This window comes from Betta splendens, chromosome 12 (genome assembly GCF_900634795.4).
Source record: "Betta splendens chromosome 12, fBetSpl5.4, whole genome shotgun sequence".
Classification (NCBI taxonomy): domain Eukaryota; kingdom Metazoa; phylum Chordata; class Actinopteri; order Anabantiformes; family Osphronemidae; genus Betta; species Betta splendens.
In genome coordinates, this window is record NC_040892.2 from 10165581 (window position 1) to 10181129 (window position 15549).

Below are 15549 nucleotides of genomic sequence, written 5' to 3' on the forward strand. Positions count from 1 at the left end.
AGCCTGAACAAATGGAGCTTACAGTAACGCTAACGCTGTTAGCATTAGGCTAGTAGATGGGGACGTCTACCGGAAGTGGTTCTTCTTCGTGGTAGGAGGAGTCGCGTTGCTTTGTGCCACGTTGATGGAGACCAGTGGGGACGTGGAAATCTGTCTGGAGTCCGCTGCTGGGACCGGCTCGCCTCTTTCTTATTCTTTGTACAGCCGTTAATCTTTAAGCAGGGCCGAAAGGACAAGTTCTGTGTTTAGACGGTGCCAGTGTCTGTCATTTATTATATGATTGTTTATGAAAAAAGGCGGAACAAAGTGAAGGTAAGCGGCTTTAGTGGAGAAATAACTGTCTTCACTTATATTTCACCTGCACAGACAGCTACTGTAGCAGCCAAGAAAACCCAGGAGCCCTTCGTAGCTGCACTACTGCGTCTACGTACGTCGTAGTAAACATGTAGAATAGGTGTCATAGCGTTTTGTGCCTTCTTCTATTACTGGGGCTTTTGTTGGCGTTAGTCTGGGCTTTCCATCAGCTGTTAGCTTGATGCTAGCTTGCTACGTGCAGCCAATATCTTGGGAGCTAACTAGATAATGATGGTTTATCCTCAGTCATAAAGACGTCATTACAAATATTGATCAAAGTTTCGTTGTAGTCTAGGAACAAGTGATCAACAAACGTCTCACTATTTTACTATAATCGTAATTAGTTGTAATGTAGTTCTAAAGTGTTTTGTAGGTAGCAGAAACTCCTTGAGTCTCTCCTGCTACTGCTTTTTAATGCATTCATTCTTTCTTTCATTCATTCATTTTCTGATGCTTATCTAGGTCACGGTTAATGATTGATCAGTTCTGTTAGTAGGGATATGTCAGAAAGTGAAAGCATAAATATCAAATAAATAAACGTATGAATTGATAATATGTTAAGTTGTGCTGTTCAAGTGCAGCAGCTACAGTAGAGTGATAATTAATGTGGGTCAGGACAGACCTTTGCATGTTTGGTCATGATAGCGGCACGTGCAAATGGTAAACGTGCTCTATGCAGAACTATAATAATTTGGCAATAAATCAGCTCTTATTTTATTCTTTAACTACTTAATTGTAATTTAATTTGCTGACTGAAAGAGATTTTCTATTTGAACACTGCCCTCACTTGTATACTGCAACTATTGTGAGGCTATTTAAGGGTTAAGCTGAAGGGTTGCTCTAAATGTTCCTGCTGCTCATGTGATAACTGGTAGTAGCCAACACCAGCAACAAGGACAGGTACAACATTCAACTGGCAGATGACAAAGTGATGATTTAAGTACTGTCATGTTTGATTTACTGTAATTACTCTAGTAATTACTGTGTGATCCTTCACATTCAGTGTTTTGTTTTGTCTTTTCAGGATGAAACTCAAAGAGATCAACCGCACAGCTATCCAGAGCTGGAGTCCTGCACAGCACCACCCCATATACCTGGCAACAGGTATAAACATGCAGCCAGCAGCAGCACAGGCCTGCAGCTCCTGATGCACGCTAGCGTTGTCACTGAGCAGCATTTACCGTCGAGTCTCCAAGCCAATGGTGCAGCCACTTAAGCATATCGCAGTCATGCAACTCACTTGTTCAGTTGCAAATGACAGCAGCAGCAAAAAGATGCTGCAGCTTTACTGTACATTAGAAGGGCGGCCTAGTACCTCCCACAACTCAGCATAACTGAGTTTAGCTGTGCAACACAAGATTATTGATCACATCATGTGTAACAAGAAATGGGTTTTTTTTTTCAACGACAGCGTAAATATAGCTCAATATTTAAAACTTGGGGCAGTTTCTACTAGTTTCATTATCAGTTATTCAGGTTAATGTTTTCCTGGTTCAGGTATTCTTTGGTCTGTAAGAATTTGAAATATCGGTCACACGTCCTTGAGTTCATTAGGTAAATAATTGTCAACTACCATGCTGTGACAGGCAGCTATTTGGTTTTGAGCTCGTTTGATGTGTTTCCTGTGCAGGAACATCAGCTCAGCAGCTGGATGCCTCCTTCAGCACCAATGCCTCCTTGGAATTTTTTGAGCTGGACTTGGGTGACTCATCCCTGGACATGAAATCATGTGGCAGCTTCGCCTCCACTCACAGGTAGAACAAGCTCCTCATAACAATTACTGTTTATGTCATTCTTTTTTTCTGTTGTGCATTAATTAATGCTTTGCTCTCTAAAGGTACCACAAACTGGTTTGGGGTCCCTATGGGATGGATAGCGAGGTTCATCCGTCCGGTGTCCTCATCGCAGGAGGCGAGAATGGTAACGTTATTCTGTACGACCCTGCAAAGATCATTGCTGGAGAGAGTGATGTGATCATTGCTGAAAGCGACAAGCACACAGGGCCAGTGCGGGCTCTCGACGTAAACCCATTCCAGGTATGATTCACCTGACCCTGCCGTCCTTGGCTTCTGCATCGTGTTTATGCACTGTGATCAAGAGCCTGGACTCAGTTTTTATTCTGTCCTGCCTCTTTTTTTTTACAGACAAACTTGGTTGCATCAGGTGGGAATGAGTCAGAAATTTATATCTGGGACATGAATAATTTCAGTTCTCCAATGACACCTGGACCTAAAACCCAGGTATGTGATGATTGATCGATCCATTCATCCATCCATCCATGATTGTGTTTTGAACAACTCGGTGTCAGTGCTACTGTTGCGTTGGGAAGAAGATTTGAATTCTATTCACCACAGTTACTAATTTAAGTTATTTTGCTTTGAAGCCTCTGGAGGACATCAGCTGTGTGTCGTGGAACAGGCAGGTGCAACACATTCTGGCCTCCGCTAGCCCCAGTGGCCGTGCTTCAGTGTGGGACCTCCGCAAGAATGATCTCATCATTAAAGTCAGCGACCACAGCAACAGAGTATGTCAGTTTTTCTGCATGTTGCCAGAACTAAGAGACATTCTGCATTTGCTCACAGTCCTTTTGCTGTGTCTTTTTAAGTAAAAAGTGTAATTTTTACTTTTTTTTAGATGCATTGTTCTGGGCTGGCCTGGAACCCAGAAGTGGCCACTCAGCTGGTGCTGGCATCAGAGGACGATCGGATGCCGGTCATCCAGATGTGGGACTTACGCTTTGCTACCTCTCCTCTCAAGATTTTAGAAAACCACACACGGTAAGCACAACTTGTGCCTCTAATTTAGGCTAATGTTCAGGCTTTGGTGCTGTAAAAATACTGTTTATATTTTAGTTTGTTTCTACAGACAGAAGGGCAAAAAAACAACAATAAAGACTTAGTTAAATGAAAAGAAGAGTTTCTTTGTTAGCTGCTTGGTTGCTCACTGGCTCTGTTACACACAGGGGTATCCTGTCAATTGCCTGGAGCTTAGCTGATCCAGAGTTGCTCCTGAGCTGCGGGAAAGACAACAGGATTCTGTGCTGGAATCCAAACACAGCAGAGGTAAAAGTGTCCTAATTCTGCCACATGCACATAGTTATTCATGGATAAGATGTACTTGTGCTGGTGTTCATTCTGTGTCTTCTTTTGTATTAAATGGTCTTCTCTAATCTTCAGGTGCTGTACGAGCTGCCCATCAGCAGTCAGTGGTGCTTTGACATCCAGTGGTGTCCCAGGAACCCTGCAGTGCTGTCGGCTGCAGGGTTTGACGGACACATCGACATCTATTCCATCATGGGAGGAAGCAGCCAGGCTCAAAGCCAGAGACACGCTGACCAGGTTGAAATGATTAGTAATTATTACAAAATGACACGCAACTACTCTGTTGCATAATAGTCAGTGATGCTACTTTGATTTGGTCTTATAAAGTGTAGTAATTGTTTTCATCTGAACTCTATCGACCTTGGCTGCTGGTGTCTGTTACAGATCAGCAACTCGTTTGGGAACATGGATCCTTTTGGGACAGGACAAACGTTGCCCCCGCTGCAGCTTCCCCAGACGTCTGCTCCTCCAGCTACAGTAAACCCCTTAAAGAAACCACCCAAGTGGATCCGCAGACCCGTAGGAGCCTCGTTCGCTGTGAGTCCTGTTTCCTCTTCTTCACTGACACTAGCTGTTGGGATTCTGTTTCAAAAGCACTGACATTTGCTTGGGTTTTGTTCTCGCTCAGTTCGGAGGGAAGCTGGTTTCTCTGGAGAACACAAAGCCCAACCCTCAGCAACCTCAGCAGCCCACCTCACACGTGGTGCACATCAGCCAGGTCGTTACAGAAACGGCCTTTTTGAAGCGCTCGGAGCAACTGCAGGCGACTCTGAGCGCAGGCAGCTTCGTGGGTTTCTGCCAGCAGAAGATCGATGCAGCTGGAAACCAGTTTGAAAGAACCGTGTGGTCTTTCCTCAAGGTATGAACTGGAGCTTTTTGTGGACTAAAAGTACAGTTTGTAGTAGTTTGTAAAGTTGTACGTCTGTGACTGTTTTTGCATTTTCAGGCTAATTTTGAAAGTGATATTCGGAGCAAGTACCTTGAACTTCTGGGATACAACAAAGAGGAATTAGCATTAAAGGTGAGTTGGACTTCACTCGACTGCCCACATGATTCTATTTACTATTTTATTACATACTTCTTCTGGTTCAGTGGTAGTTTGTAAAGGTGTAACGTTGTGATGGTGTCCTAATGCTGATTATTTTATACCCATTTTTTTTTGTCAATAGATTTCAGCTGCGCTAGAGGAAAAACCTCCCAAAGTAAGTTTGCAGTGGGGCAGCTCCAGTTTCCTGTCTTTATGCTAAACTAAGCCCAGTGTATCATGTTTACAAGTCTACCTGACCACATTACAGTATATAATTAATATAATTATTTACATCTAATTATGCAGACACAGATTAATGGTGTCGTTGGGCTTCACAGTGAAAAGCTTATAGACGGGTGAATAAGTCTTCTGGCTAGTTGAGGGGCATCCAGATTGCCCATTATCACACTCCGGTACTTTGTTTGTTCTTGCTTACATTCTTTAGATGACAGTGCAGCAGAGCTGACATTCATTCGTGCTCCAGGTCACGGCTGTAGTCTTCCTTTAAAATTTTGCAATAAGGAAATGGTGCAACTATGCAGCCTGGTCTCACTTCACTTTTCTGAAAACAATCAGGGGAAGCTGTGTAATTTTAGTTTACCGTCTTTTATCAGACACATTTGTTCAAAAACCTTTACACGCAACGGCTAAACAGTTTTCAAAACATAACAGAGCAGGTTGTGACTTATGTTGTAATTGCTTTTCATTTAAACTCCCTCCACATGTTTAATATCTGCCTCTACACATGTCAATCATCCTTCCTGAATCCTCGCCATTCAGGTGGATGTTCCCACTCCAGCCAACCTCAGCCTTTTGCTGCCTGCTGACACTCCTGAGGCAGCGTTTGATATGATTGCTGCTGCAAACCTTCAGCCGGCAGCCACACTGGAGGTGGACTCTGCTCCCGAAACCAATGCTGAGGAGCTGGCAGCAGTAAAAGACCTTGACAGCGAGCCAGAAGCGAATGTGGACCAGGTTCTCTCACAGGAGGAAGAGGAGGATGAGATCCCGTTGGAGGAGGTATCACAACGTTTTTTTATGGAAGTGATGATGTGACTGCCAGAGATGTCAAACTAATATGTGAAAGCCAAAAGTAAAAATGTATTAAATTAAACTATGAAATGTTTTCTTCTTATTTAGTTGCAAATGCAGACTTTATTTATTTTGGATGGTTAAACCCATGTTCACAATGTGTAAATGCGTGATCATGCAGAATAACCAAAACCAGCTGTGTGGGTCTGAGTCATGAAGCGCAACGAACCATGAGATCAGATCATTACTTTACTTTGCAAAGGTGGCTGTTTTCAGCCATAGACATTTGATGAGATTTCCTCTGATGTTTCAGGAGGCAACAACACCAGTGGAGGAAGATCCCAGTCCTGCTGATGCCTTAGCCCCAGCTGAGGATTTCACTATTGTGCCACCTCCAGCTCCCACCCCTGCTGGAGGAGTCAGCCTCGGCATCAGCCAAGGTGATTTATGTTTGCATGAGTCTAGAATCTATTTGAATCATTCAAAGTAAGCTTAGACTATGTAACAGGACAAGTAGTAGAACTTCTGCTTAACTTTGTGGGTTAACGTTGTGTGATTTAATTTGGTTTTGCTGTTAGATGTGGACGGACTGATCACACAGGCTCTGCTCATTGGAGACTTTGAGGGAGCTGTTGAGCTCTGTCTCCATGACAACCGCATGGCAGACAGCATCATCCTGGCCATCGCGGGAGGGGCCGAACTCTTGGAGAAAACCCAGAAGAAATACTTTACGAAAACACACAGCAAGATAACAAAGGTGGACGAGAAGATGTTCGCTGTTATTTCATGGATTAAGAATTTACTGAATTATTTGTTTGTGTTTCTGATCGGTAGCTGATCAGTGCAGTGGTGATGAAAGACTGGTATGACATCATGAAGATGTGCGACCTTCACAACTGGAAGGAAGCTCTGGCCGCTGTCATAACTTACGCTCAGCCTGAAGAGTTCTCCGCCCTCTGTGGTCAGTCGACGAGCATGATATGGAAGGTGCATTTTTCCGTGTTTCTTTGCTTTGTTTCTCACCGTTCTTGTTACATTTGTTAGACCTTCTCGGAGGGAGACTGGAAGCCGCAGAAGACGCTCAGCTACAAGCGCAGGCCTGTCTGTGTTACATCTGTGCTGGCAACGTGGAGAAGCTTGTGTCTTGTTGGACCAAAGCACAGGATGGAAACTGTCCTCTGTCTCTCCAGGTGGGCTGAGATCCTTGCTGCATCTCAGAGCCTTAAACCGCTGTAATATATTAGTTTGTATAGTCAGACTAATATCCTGTGTCCACCACTCAGGACCTGGTAGAGAAGGTTGTGGTGCTGCGTCGTGCAGTGGAGCAGACTCAGAGCTCTGGTCCTGCTGCTATTGGCGTCCTGCTGGCTGATAGAATGAGCCAGTACGCCAACCTGCTGGCCTCCCAGGGCAGCCTGTCCACCGCCCTCACCTACTTGCCAGACAACACCAGCCAGGTATGTGACACACCGGAACAAACTGAGAACAAGGGCAACAACAAGCTGCAGGCCACGGAGTCAGTCTCGCTCATGTCGCCTCTGTCCAGGTCGCCATACAGCAGCTTCGTCTTCGCCTCAGCCGGGCTCTGGGACAGCAGCCGGCAGCTCCGGCGGCACCGGCGCAAACCCGGAGATCTCAGCCTCAGCTGCCAGCCCCTCAGCACGGCTCAGCCCCTCGCCAGCACCCCTTCGCCCCGGTCCAACCCGCCATGGTGCCTCCAGCCACTGCAGCAGCTCCAGTGCTCGCGCCTACGTCCGCTCCCGCTCCATCACAGCCGCAGTATTACCAGCCAGTATGTCCCACACTGATTTTTGTTTCTACTTTATAATTCCTGGGCCTGAATCTGGGGAACCAGACACATAAACATATGTTTGTCATACGTTTACAAAGCTGCACATCCTGTTGCATTAGATTTAATTAATTTCACGTAAAGTCTTTCCTTTGCACCAAATAACCACATGGTGAAGGTTGTTGCTGTTGTGTTTTAATCATTTCATCAGATTTCCAACCTTCTTAAATTGTGTATAATCATCTTTTGATTCCCAACTATTAATGAGAAGTGAGATTCCAGCAGGAGGGTTTAATAATCTCTTTCACCGCTGTGGCATCGTGGTGTCTCGTGTTTCCCATCGTCCGTACGTGTTGTGCGTGTCTCTGTGTGCTTCAGGTGAGGGCTGCATCCACAGTCACCTCCTGGAGTAACCAAACTCCCACAGCCCTCCCCAATGTCCCCTCTCCACTCCAAGTAGGCAGCGCCTCAGACCAGAAGGTACATATACCCCAGTCCATTCTGCTGTCCACCCCATCTTCACCACAATTGCTGTCGATTCTCCTTTTGGTGCCTTTGAATAATTTTTACTCAAGCTCTTTTTTTTTATTGCTGGACTCTATATTTAACTTTTGATTCTGCCTCCGCATTCATTTTTGTGTGGATTTATATTCCCACTCCAGCAAACACAGGCTCATTCTCCCCTCCGTCGGCCACACCGTGCACTCAGCTGACAGCCAATGACAATCAGGCTTTGCTTTTTTTGTCCAGGTGGAGCCTTCGAGTCCTGTGTATGGTTTGTCTGCCTTCGGTTCAGCTGCTCCACTTCCGGCCTCGTCAGCTCCTGCGTACATGTTCTCCCAGCAGTACCAGCGTAAGTGTAGTATTAGACAGTAGGGCTGAGTCTAAAGCTTTACAACTAAAGCGGTGAGGTAGAGGAGAAATCTAAAAAGCCTCAAATATTTTTCGGACTCACTGTGTCTCAGTCACTAACAGATGAGGACATTCAGTGTGTGTTTACCTGGCTTGTTTTGTGTGACCTATCAGCCGAACATGGAGCGCTTTAGCATGTTCGTTAGCACATGTCTGACGTGTTGCATGATGCGACCGTTTCTCACTAACAGCATCTGTTGTTTGGCTCCCAGCCTACCCCCAGGTCAACCAGTACCCACCTGGAGCTGGGGGGGCGCCTATCTATCAGCCTCTTCAGTATTCCTCCTCTGCTGCTCCTCACCCCCCAGAGCCGTCAGCTCCTCCTCACCCCCCTGGCTTTCTCTCTCAGTACACACAGTTCGTCCCTTCTCAGCCATCCCCTCCTGTCTATGGAGCACCTCCTCTCAACCAGTGCCCGGCCTCTTCTCCTCCTTTCTTTGCACCCTCTTCCTCCTCCTACTTTTCTGCCTCTCCGTCCTCCGGAGACTCTTACCAGCATGGCGGCCCAGGATCTCCTGTGTCGTACATGGCTCATCCTCCACCAGGCGGAGTCTCAGGTACACATCTTGACCTGGAGTTGATCCCGGCCTCTCAGAGAACAGGTCTGCATGCTCTAATCATCCTAACTGTGATTGTCCTTCTCATAATCTCACTCATCCTGTCAGTTCAAATACCTCATTTTTTCCTAAACATTTATTACTGAGCAGTTGCAGAAATTCCCTTAATGCAGATGTGTCTTTGACGCTCTGCCCAGTTTAGGTAAACATCTACCTGCACTGTGCGCAGCTGTTTATAATAAATGATTAATTGTTTTGATTGGCTAAATCACAGAACTTTACCATGGGTAAGAAATGTAAATTACATCATAGTCCCTCTGGACTACTGCATTAATTACTGTATTTGATTTGCAATCAGAGTAAACAGCAACATTCTACTTCAGGGGTGAAAGCAATCCAAACTCAACAGACATGAGTAATTATGCTTGTTTTTCTGCAGGGCCTCAGAATGGCTGGAATGACCCACCGGCCCTGAGCAGAGCACCAAAGAAGAAGGTAAGTCCACCAGCTGGAGTAAGTGCAGCCTGAGCTTCGGCTGGTTTTAACACCATGTGCATCATAATCCAGCAGGTTCCAGAGAACTACACCCCCCCGGCCCCCATCACTGCTCCCATCATGGCTCCTCTGGGCGCTGACCCTCAGGTTCAGCTGGTGTCTTCTGGGGCCCCCCAGGTCCCCTTCTCAGGCATGCACCAGCAGCAGCAATCGCTCCCCCCTGCAGCCATGAACCCTGCCATGCCCACGACCAGTATGGAAGGTGCACCAGGAGCACCCACTGGAGAAGTCATACAGGTACGTAGATCCCACCTGACGTCCATCTTGAAACCCAGCCCTGAATCATTCATTGTCTTAATAATAAATATTTAGCATTTATTAAGTTTTAGAAGATGTTTTCATAGATGTCATAAAATTGGTTGCACAGTAAATGTCTTAATATCAAGTCTGTCTTAATAGACCATGATTTATGATAATGAGCCTATTATATGTAACGGTAGCCTCTGCAGTCCATCCCGGCTGAGAAGATCCTGAAGAAGCCGATTCCTGAGGAGCACCTGGTCCTGAAGACCACATTTGAGGCTCTGATCCAGAAGTGTTTGGCTGTTGCCACAGATCCTGTAAGTCGGTTTATCCCGTGACAACGGCTGAATATATCTTCAGAATGTATCTGTATTAGCGAATCATTATGGGCTATAACCACCACTGTTCTTATGTCCCAGCAAACTAAGAGGAAGCTCGACGATGCCAACAAACGCCTGGAAGCTCTCTACGACAAACTCAGAGAGCAAACGGTGAGTGTGGACACTTTTCACGCGACACGGACCACTGACTTTCTAAATAAATGCATAAATAGTTTTATTAAAGATTCTAATAATTCTATAATATTTAATATATATCAAAGCTTTTAGTGTTTAGTGCTTGTTCCATAGTACATATTTGCAGGATGCAGTGTAGGTGGTTAGCCACTAAGGGTCATAGTGGGGACTTACAGTATGTTGAGCACCTGAGTGATTCATCATCATCAGGCTTTGTTCATGCATCGTTCTATAAAGGTTTACAGGAGACAACTGTGACTCTTTGATAATATTTTCTTCTGTCGTCCTCTCCAGCTGTCTCCTGCTATTGTTGGAGGTCTACACAACATAGCCAGGACTATTGAGTCCCGGTCCTACACGGAGGGCCTCAACATCCACACCCACATAGTCAGTAACAGCAACTTCAGCGAGACGTCAGCGTTTATGCCCGTACTCAAGGTGGTGCTGACACAAGCCAACAAACTGGGAGTGTGATCGGGCAGAATTAGAAACTCCAGAGTCCTGAGCTGGAGGACGCTGGAGCAAAGTCGAGCGGAGCATTGTGTTAAAAACTGTCGGTCTCTAGTTTCACAGGAAGTAATGAAGAATTCTGAGGTGTTTTGAAACACTGTTCAGTTCTTCTTTATGTTATTTGTGTTTTCAGAGCTCATGCTTTCAGCAGCCACAGAGGTGAACATAAATCCTGACAATTAAAGGGCTACACACATTAATGAAGCTACCAACATAGTCTGTCAACACTAAAGATCTGTTTGTAATTCATCCTTGTAGTCTCATGAATTAAATGAGTATTTGAAATGTACTGTTAAAATCAAATCTGCAAATGGACAGAGTTGTCGTGAGCAAAGGATTCCATGGGCATTTCTTTCAAACTAAATCTGGTCATGGGCTTTTGTAAACAAATGTATATTTGTAGCTGTTATTGCAAGTTCAGCATGTTTTTACGCCCACAGTTGCGCAATTATGCAATCACTAAGGAAATGTTTCTGGATGTTGTTTATCCTCATATTAGTCCAATGCCAGATCAAATCACACACCCTTTAATACAATGTTGGAGGGCGCTTTATTTTGAAATGTAAATGCATCATTGTCTGCATGTATATTGCAGCAGATAAACATAATAAGCATCATATAAAGCAGGTCATTGTTTAGACCTAATGCCAGTTGTCATTTTGCTGACTACACACAAATGTTGGAACAAGATGTCTGAGACGTGTCGGTGCAAAGCAGAACAATCCCAGTGTAACGTGTGCATGCTTAAAAAACGCTACCAGTCGTTTTTAATTGTCCGCTGCTTACTTAGACCTCAGAAGGAGCCTGGAAGGAGACCTGTACTTGACTTTCATTCCATCTGTGGCGAGCGCTGGTGGCTGAGTGGTCAACCTCATGCTAACAAAAGAAAACAAGCTTTTGACTACATGCAATATTTTCAATAAATAGTATTTATTTACAATACCAAAAGCGCTTCTTTCATTTTTAGGACTCTGTACTGGATATATAGCTGACAATGAACCACATGAGATACCGGCTCAGACGTCGCCCGGTCTAACAAGGTCTGCGTCAGGTGTTGGGGAACCAGAGCACCTTGACGAGAAGTGGGCTACTGGAACAGAAAGAAAGAAATGGCTAAGATGCGAGAACAAGGCTCTGTTGGAATGCTACTACTCAAGTAACCCTAGTCAGAGAGGTTACATGCAAAGAATGTGCGGCGAATGGGAACGGAGAAACCCACATTCAAGACTGACGGCAAAGCAACTAGTAGCTCAGTGTTCCAACATCCACAAACGGCAACTGCTATCACAACTTGAGATTGACGAGATACAACACAAATGCTACGGCAAGGGGAAGCCAGGACGCCAGGTCAGAGGGGAGGCTTCACCGTCTCCCCAACCGGAAATTGGGTACGAAGCCCCAATAAGCACAGATACGCTGAGCAAGGCAGCAACTGACCTGAAAGATAAGATCATGGCGAGATTAAACAGGCAACCCCGAACCCCACTACAACGGCTAAGTGAAGTACCACCAGAAAGTCTCATGGAAGATGTGAATGCAGCATTGAGAGCGATCCCTACCACAACAATCACGGAAACCAATGAGCTGGTATACGCTTCAGCATCAGTGATCCTAGAGGTGCTTGGCTATAAGAGCATCCATGGGAGCCATGAGAAACAATACCCACCATGGAAACGAAGGTTGGAGGCAAAAATCAAGGCAGCTCGGAGGGAAGTGAGCCAAATGACAGAGGCCCAGAGAGGTGCAATGAAAAGACCAATGCTTAAGAGGTACAACCAGATGACCATACCTGAAGCACTCGAAACTGCCAAGCAAAGGCTACAAGCCTTGGCCAGCCGCCTAAAGAGATACACCAGAGACAACGAAGCCAGACGAATAAACCGGCTGTTCACAACACAACCCGCGAAAGTGTACTCTCAATGGCAGGGTAATAACAGCAGAGCAGACCCACCAAGGCTGGAAACTGAACAGTACTGGAAAGGGATATGGGAGAGGGAGGCATCACACAACAGCAATGCACAGTGGCTGGTGGATCTAAGGGAAGACCACAGCAACCTCCCTGAACAGAATCCAGTGACTATCATAGTGGCAGACATCCAACAAAGAGTCTCAGGTATGAAAAACTGGGTACAGTCCCATCCAACTACCGGCCAATAACCTGCCTCTCCACAACATGGAAGCTCATGTCAGGCATCATCGCAGCTAAGATAAGTGGGCACATGGGTCAATACATGAGCGATGCACAGAAGGGCATTGGTAAGGATACCAGAGGAGCCAAACACCAACTCCTGGTAGACAGAACAGTTGCCCAAGACTGCAGAGCGCGACACACCAACCTGTGCACAGCCTGGATCGACTACAAGAAAGCCTATGACTCAATGCCACACACATGGATCACTGAATGCTTGGAGCTGTACAACATCAACAGAACTCTAAGGGCCTTCATTGCAAACTCGATGAGGTTGTGGAAAACCACACTTGAAGCCAATGGGAAGCCACTTGCCCAAGTATCCATCAAATGTGGCATATACCAAGGAGATGCACTGTCCCCACTGCTGTTCTGCATAGGTCTGAACCCCCTCAGCCAAATAATAAACAAGACTGGCTATGGATACCGACTCCGGAACGGGGCCACCATAAGTCACCTCCTCTACATGGACGACATCAAGCTGTATGCTAAGAATGAGCGAGACATCGACTCGCTGATCCACACCACAAGGATCTACAGCTCAGACATCGGGATGTCATTCGGGCTCGAGAAATGTGGGAGGATGGTGACAAAGAGAGGCAAGGTAATCCACACAGAAGGGGTCTCACTTCCAGAAGGAACAATAGCAGACATTGAGGACAACTACAAGTACCTTGGAATACCACAGGCAAACGGCAACCTTGAACAGGCAACAAGGAATGCGGCAACAGCCAAATACCTCCAACGAGTAAGGCAAGTCCTAAGAAGCCAGCTCAATGGCAAGAACAAATCCCAGGCAATAAACAGCTACGCCCTGCCAGTGATCAGATACCCTGCGGGAATAATAAGGTGGCCAAAGGAAGAGATACAGACCACAGATGTTAAGACACGAAAGCTCCTCACCATGCATGGAGGGTTCCACCCCAAATCCAGCACCCTGAGACTGTACGCCAGCCGCAAGAAAGGAGGCCGAGGACTAGTGAGCGTGAGAGCCACTATCCAGGATGAAACATCCAAGATCCATAAGTACATCAAGGATAAGGCCCCGACAGATGACGTGCTGAGTGAATGTCTCAGGCAGTGGAGAACAGAGGATGAGATGCTGGAAGAGGGACCATCATGGGAGGACAAGCCCTTGCACGGGATGTACCACCGGAACATAACTGAAGTGGCTGATCTCAACAAATCCTACCAATGGCTTGAAAGGGCTGGGCTGAAGGACAGCACAGAGGCACTCATCCTAGCCGCACAGGAGCAGGCCCTGAGCACCAGAGCCATAGAGGCCCAGATCTACCACACCAGACAAGACCCAAGGTGTAGACTGTGCAAAGAGGCCCCTGAGACGGTCCAGCACATAACTGCAGGGTGTAAGATGCTGGCAGGGAAAGCATACATGGAACGCCATAACCAAGTGGCTGGCATGGTATACAGGAACATCTGCGCGGAGTATGGACTGGAAACCCCAAGATCAAAGTGGGAAACACCTCCCAAGGTGGTAGAGAACGAGCGAGCCAAGATCCTGTGGGACTTCCAGATCCAGACTGACAGAATGGTAATGGCGAACCAACCAGACATTGTGGTGGTGGATAAAGAGCAGAGGAAAGCCGTAGTGGTGGATGTGGCAATACCAAGCGATGGCAACATCAGGAAAAAGGAACATGAGAAACTAGAGAAATACCAAGGGCTCAGGGAAGAACTGGAGAAGGCTTGGAAGGTGAAGGCCACAGTGGTACCTGTGGTGATCGGAGCACTAGGGGCTGTGACCCCCAAACTGGAGGAGTGGCTACAACAGATCCCTGGAAAAACATCAGAAATCTCAGTCCAGAAAAGTGCAGTCCTAGGAACAGCAAGGATACTGCGCAGAACCCTCAAGCTCCCTGGCCTCTGGTAGAGGACCCGAGCTTGGAAGGTGGATGAGACCACCCGCGGAGGGTGAGAATAGAGTGTGTGTATATATATATATATATATACCCTGCCATTGAGAGTACACTTTTGCAGGTTGTGTTGCAAACAGCCGGTTTATTCGTCTGGCTTCGTTGTCTCTGGTGTATCTCTTTAGGCGAGAAGTGGGCTACTGGAACAAGAAAGAAATGGCTAAGATGCGAGAACAAGGCTCTGTTGGAATGCTACTACTCAAGTAACCGTAGTCAGAGGGGTTACATGCAAAGAATGTGCAGGGAAGGGGAACGGAGAAACCCACATTCAAGACTGACGGCAAAGCAACTAGTAGCTCAGTGTTCCAACATCCCAAAACGGCAACTGCTATCACAACTTGAGATTGACGAGGTGCAACACAAATGCTACGGCAAAGGGGAGAAATTGGAGAAATTGGGTACGAAGCCCCAATGAGCACAGATACGCTGAGCGAGGCAGCGACTGACCTGAAAGATAAGATCATGGTGAGATTGAACAGGCAACCCCGAACCCCACTACAACGACTAAGTGAAGTACCATCAGAAAGTCTCATGAAAGATGTGAATGCAGCATTGAGAGCAATCCCTACCTAAACAATCACAGAAACCAATGAGCTGATATACGCTTTAGCATCAGTGATCCTAGAGGTGCTTGGCTATAAGAGCAACCATGGGAGCCATGAAAAACAAAACCCACCATGGAAACGAAGGTTGGAGGCAAAAATCAAGGCAGCTCGGAGGGAAGTGAGCCAAATGACAGAGGCCCAGAGAGGTGCAATGAAAAGACCAATGCCTAAGAGGTACAGCCACATGACCATACCTGAAGCACTCGAAACTGCCAAGCAAAGGCTAC

At 46.3% G+C, this 15549-nt stretch overlaps 1 protein-coding gene across 5 annotated transcripts; it reads left to right on the plus strand.

Moving 5' to 3' along the window:
* Positions 1–102: 102 nt before the first annotated feature.
* sec31a (SEC31 homolog A, COPII coat complex component) lies at positions 103–11543 on the plus strand. Of its 5 annotated transcripts, none has more exons than XM_029169534.3 (28): positions 103–312; positions 1379–1458; positions 1985–2108; positions 2192–2390; positions 2499–2594; positions 2738–2878; positions 2989–3131; positions 3317–3416; positions 3531–3692; positions 3840–3992; positions 4084–4314; positions 4402–4476; positions 4625–4657; positions 5263–5502; positions 5828–5954; positions 6093–6271; positions 6349–6475; positions 6559–6704; positions 6798–6971; positions 7061–7306; positions 7682–7783; positions 8054–8156; positions 8428–8817; positions 9212–9267; positions 9340–9564; positions 9768–9887; positions 9990–10061; positions 10380–11543. In XM_029169534.3, exons 2-28 carry the CDS (start codon positions 1380–1382, stop codon positions 10557–10559), a joined length of 4023 nt encoding a protein of 1340 aa, XP_029025367.1. In that variant the 5' UTR covers positions 103–312; position 1379; the 3' UTR covers positions 10560–11543. The 5 variants fall into 5 exon arrangements, with proteins under 5 accessions (XP_029025367.1, XP_029025368.1, XP_029025369.1 ...); XM_029169535.3 differs by having other exon boundaries at positions 8428–8772; XM_029169536.3 differs by lacking the exon at positions 7682–7783.
* The last annotated feature ends 4006 nt before the right edge of the window (positions 11544–15549 follow it).

Bases quoted from the DNA above. Each gene is read 5' to 3' on its own strand.
- sec31a (XM_029169534.3), top strand. From the start codon at position 1,380: ATGAAACTCAAAGAGATCAACCGCACAGCTATCCAGAGCTGGAGTCCT. The intron at 2,109-2,191 runs GTAGAACAAGCT...TGCTCTCTAAAG, and splicing joins AGCTTCGCCTCCACTCACAG to GTACCACAAACTGGTTTGGG. The intron at 9,888-9,989 runs GTAAGTCGGTTT...CTTATGTCCCAG, and splicing joins TGGCTGTTGCCACAGATCCT to CAAACTAAGAGGAAGCTCGA.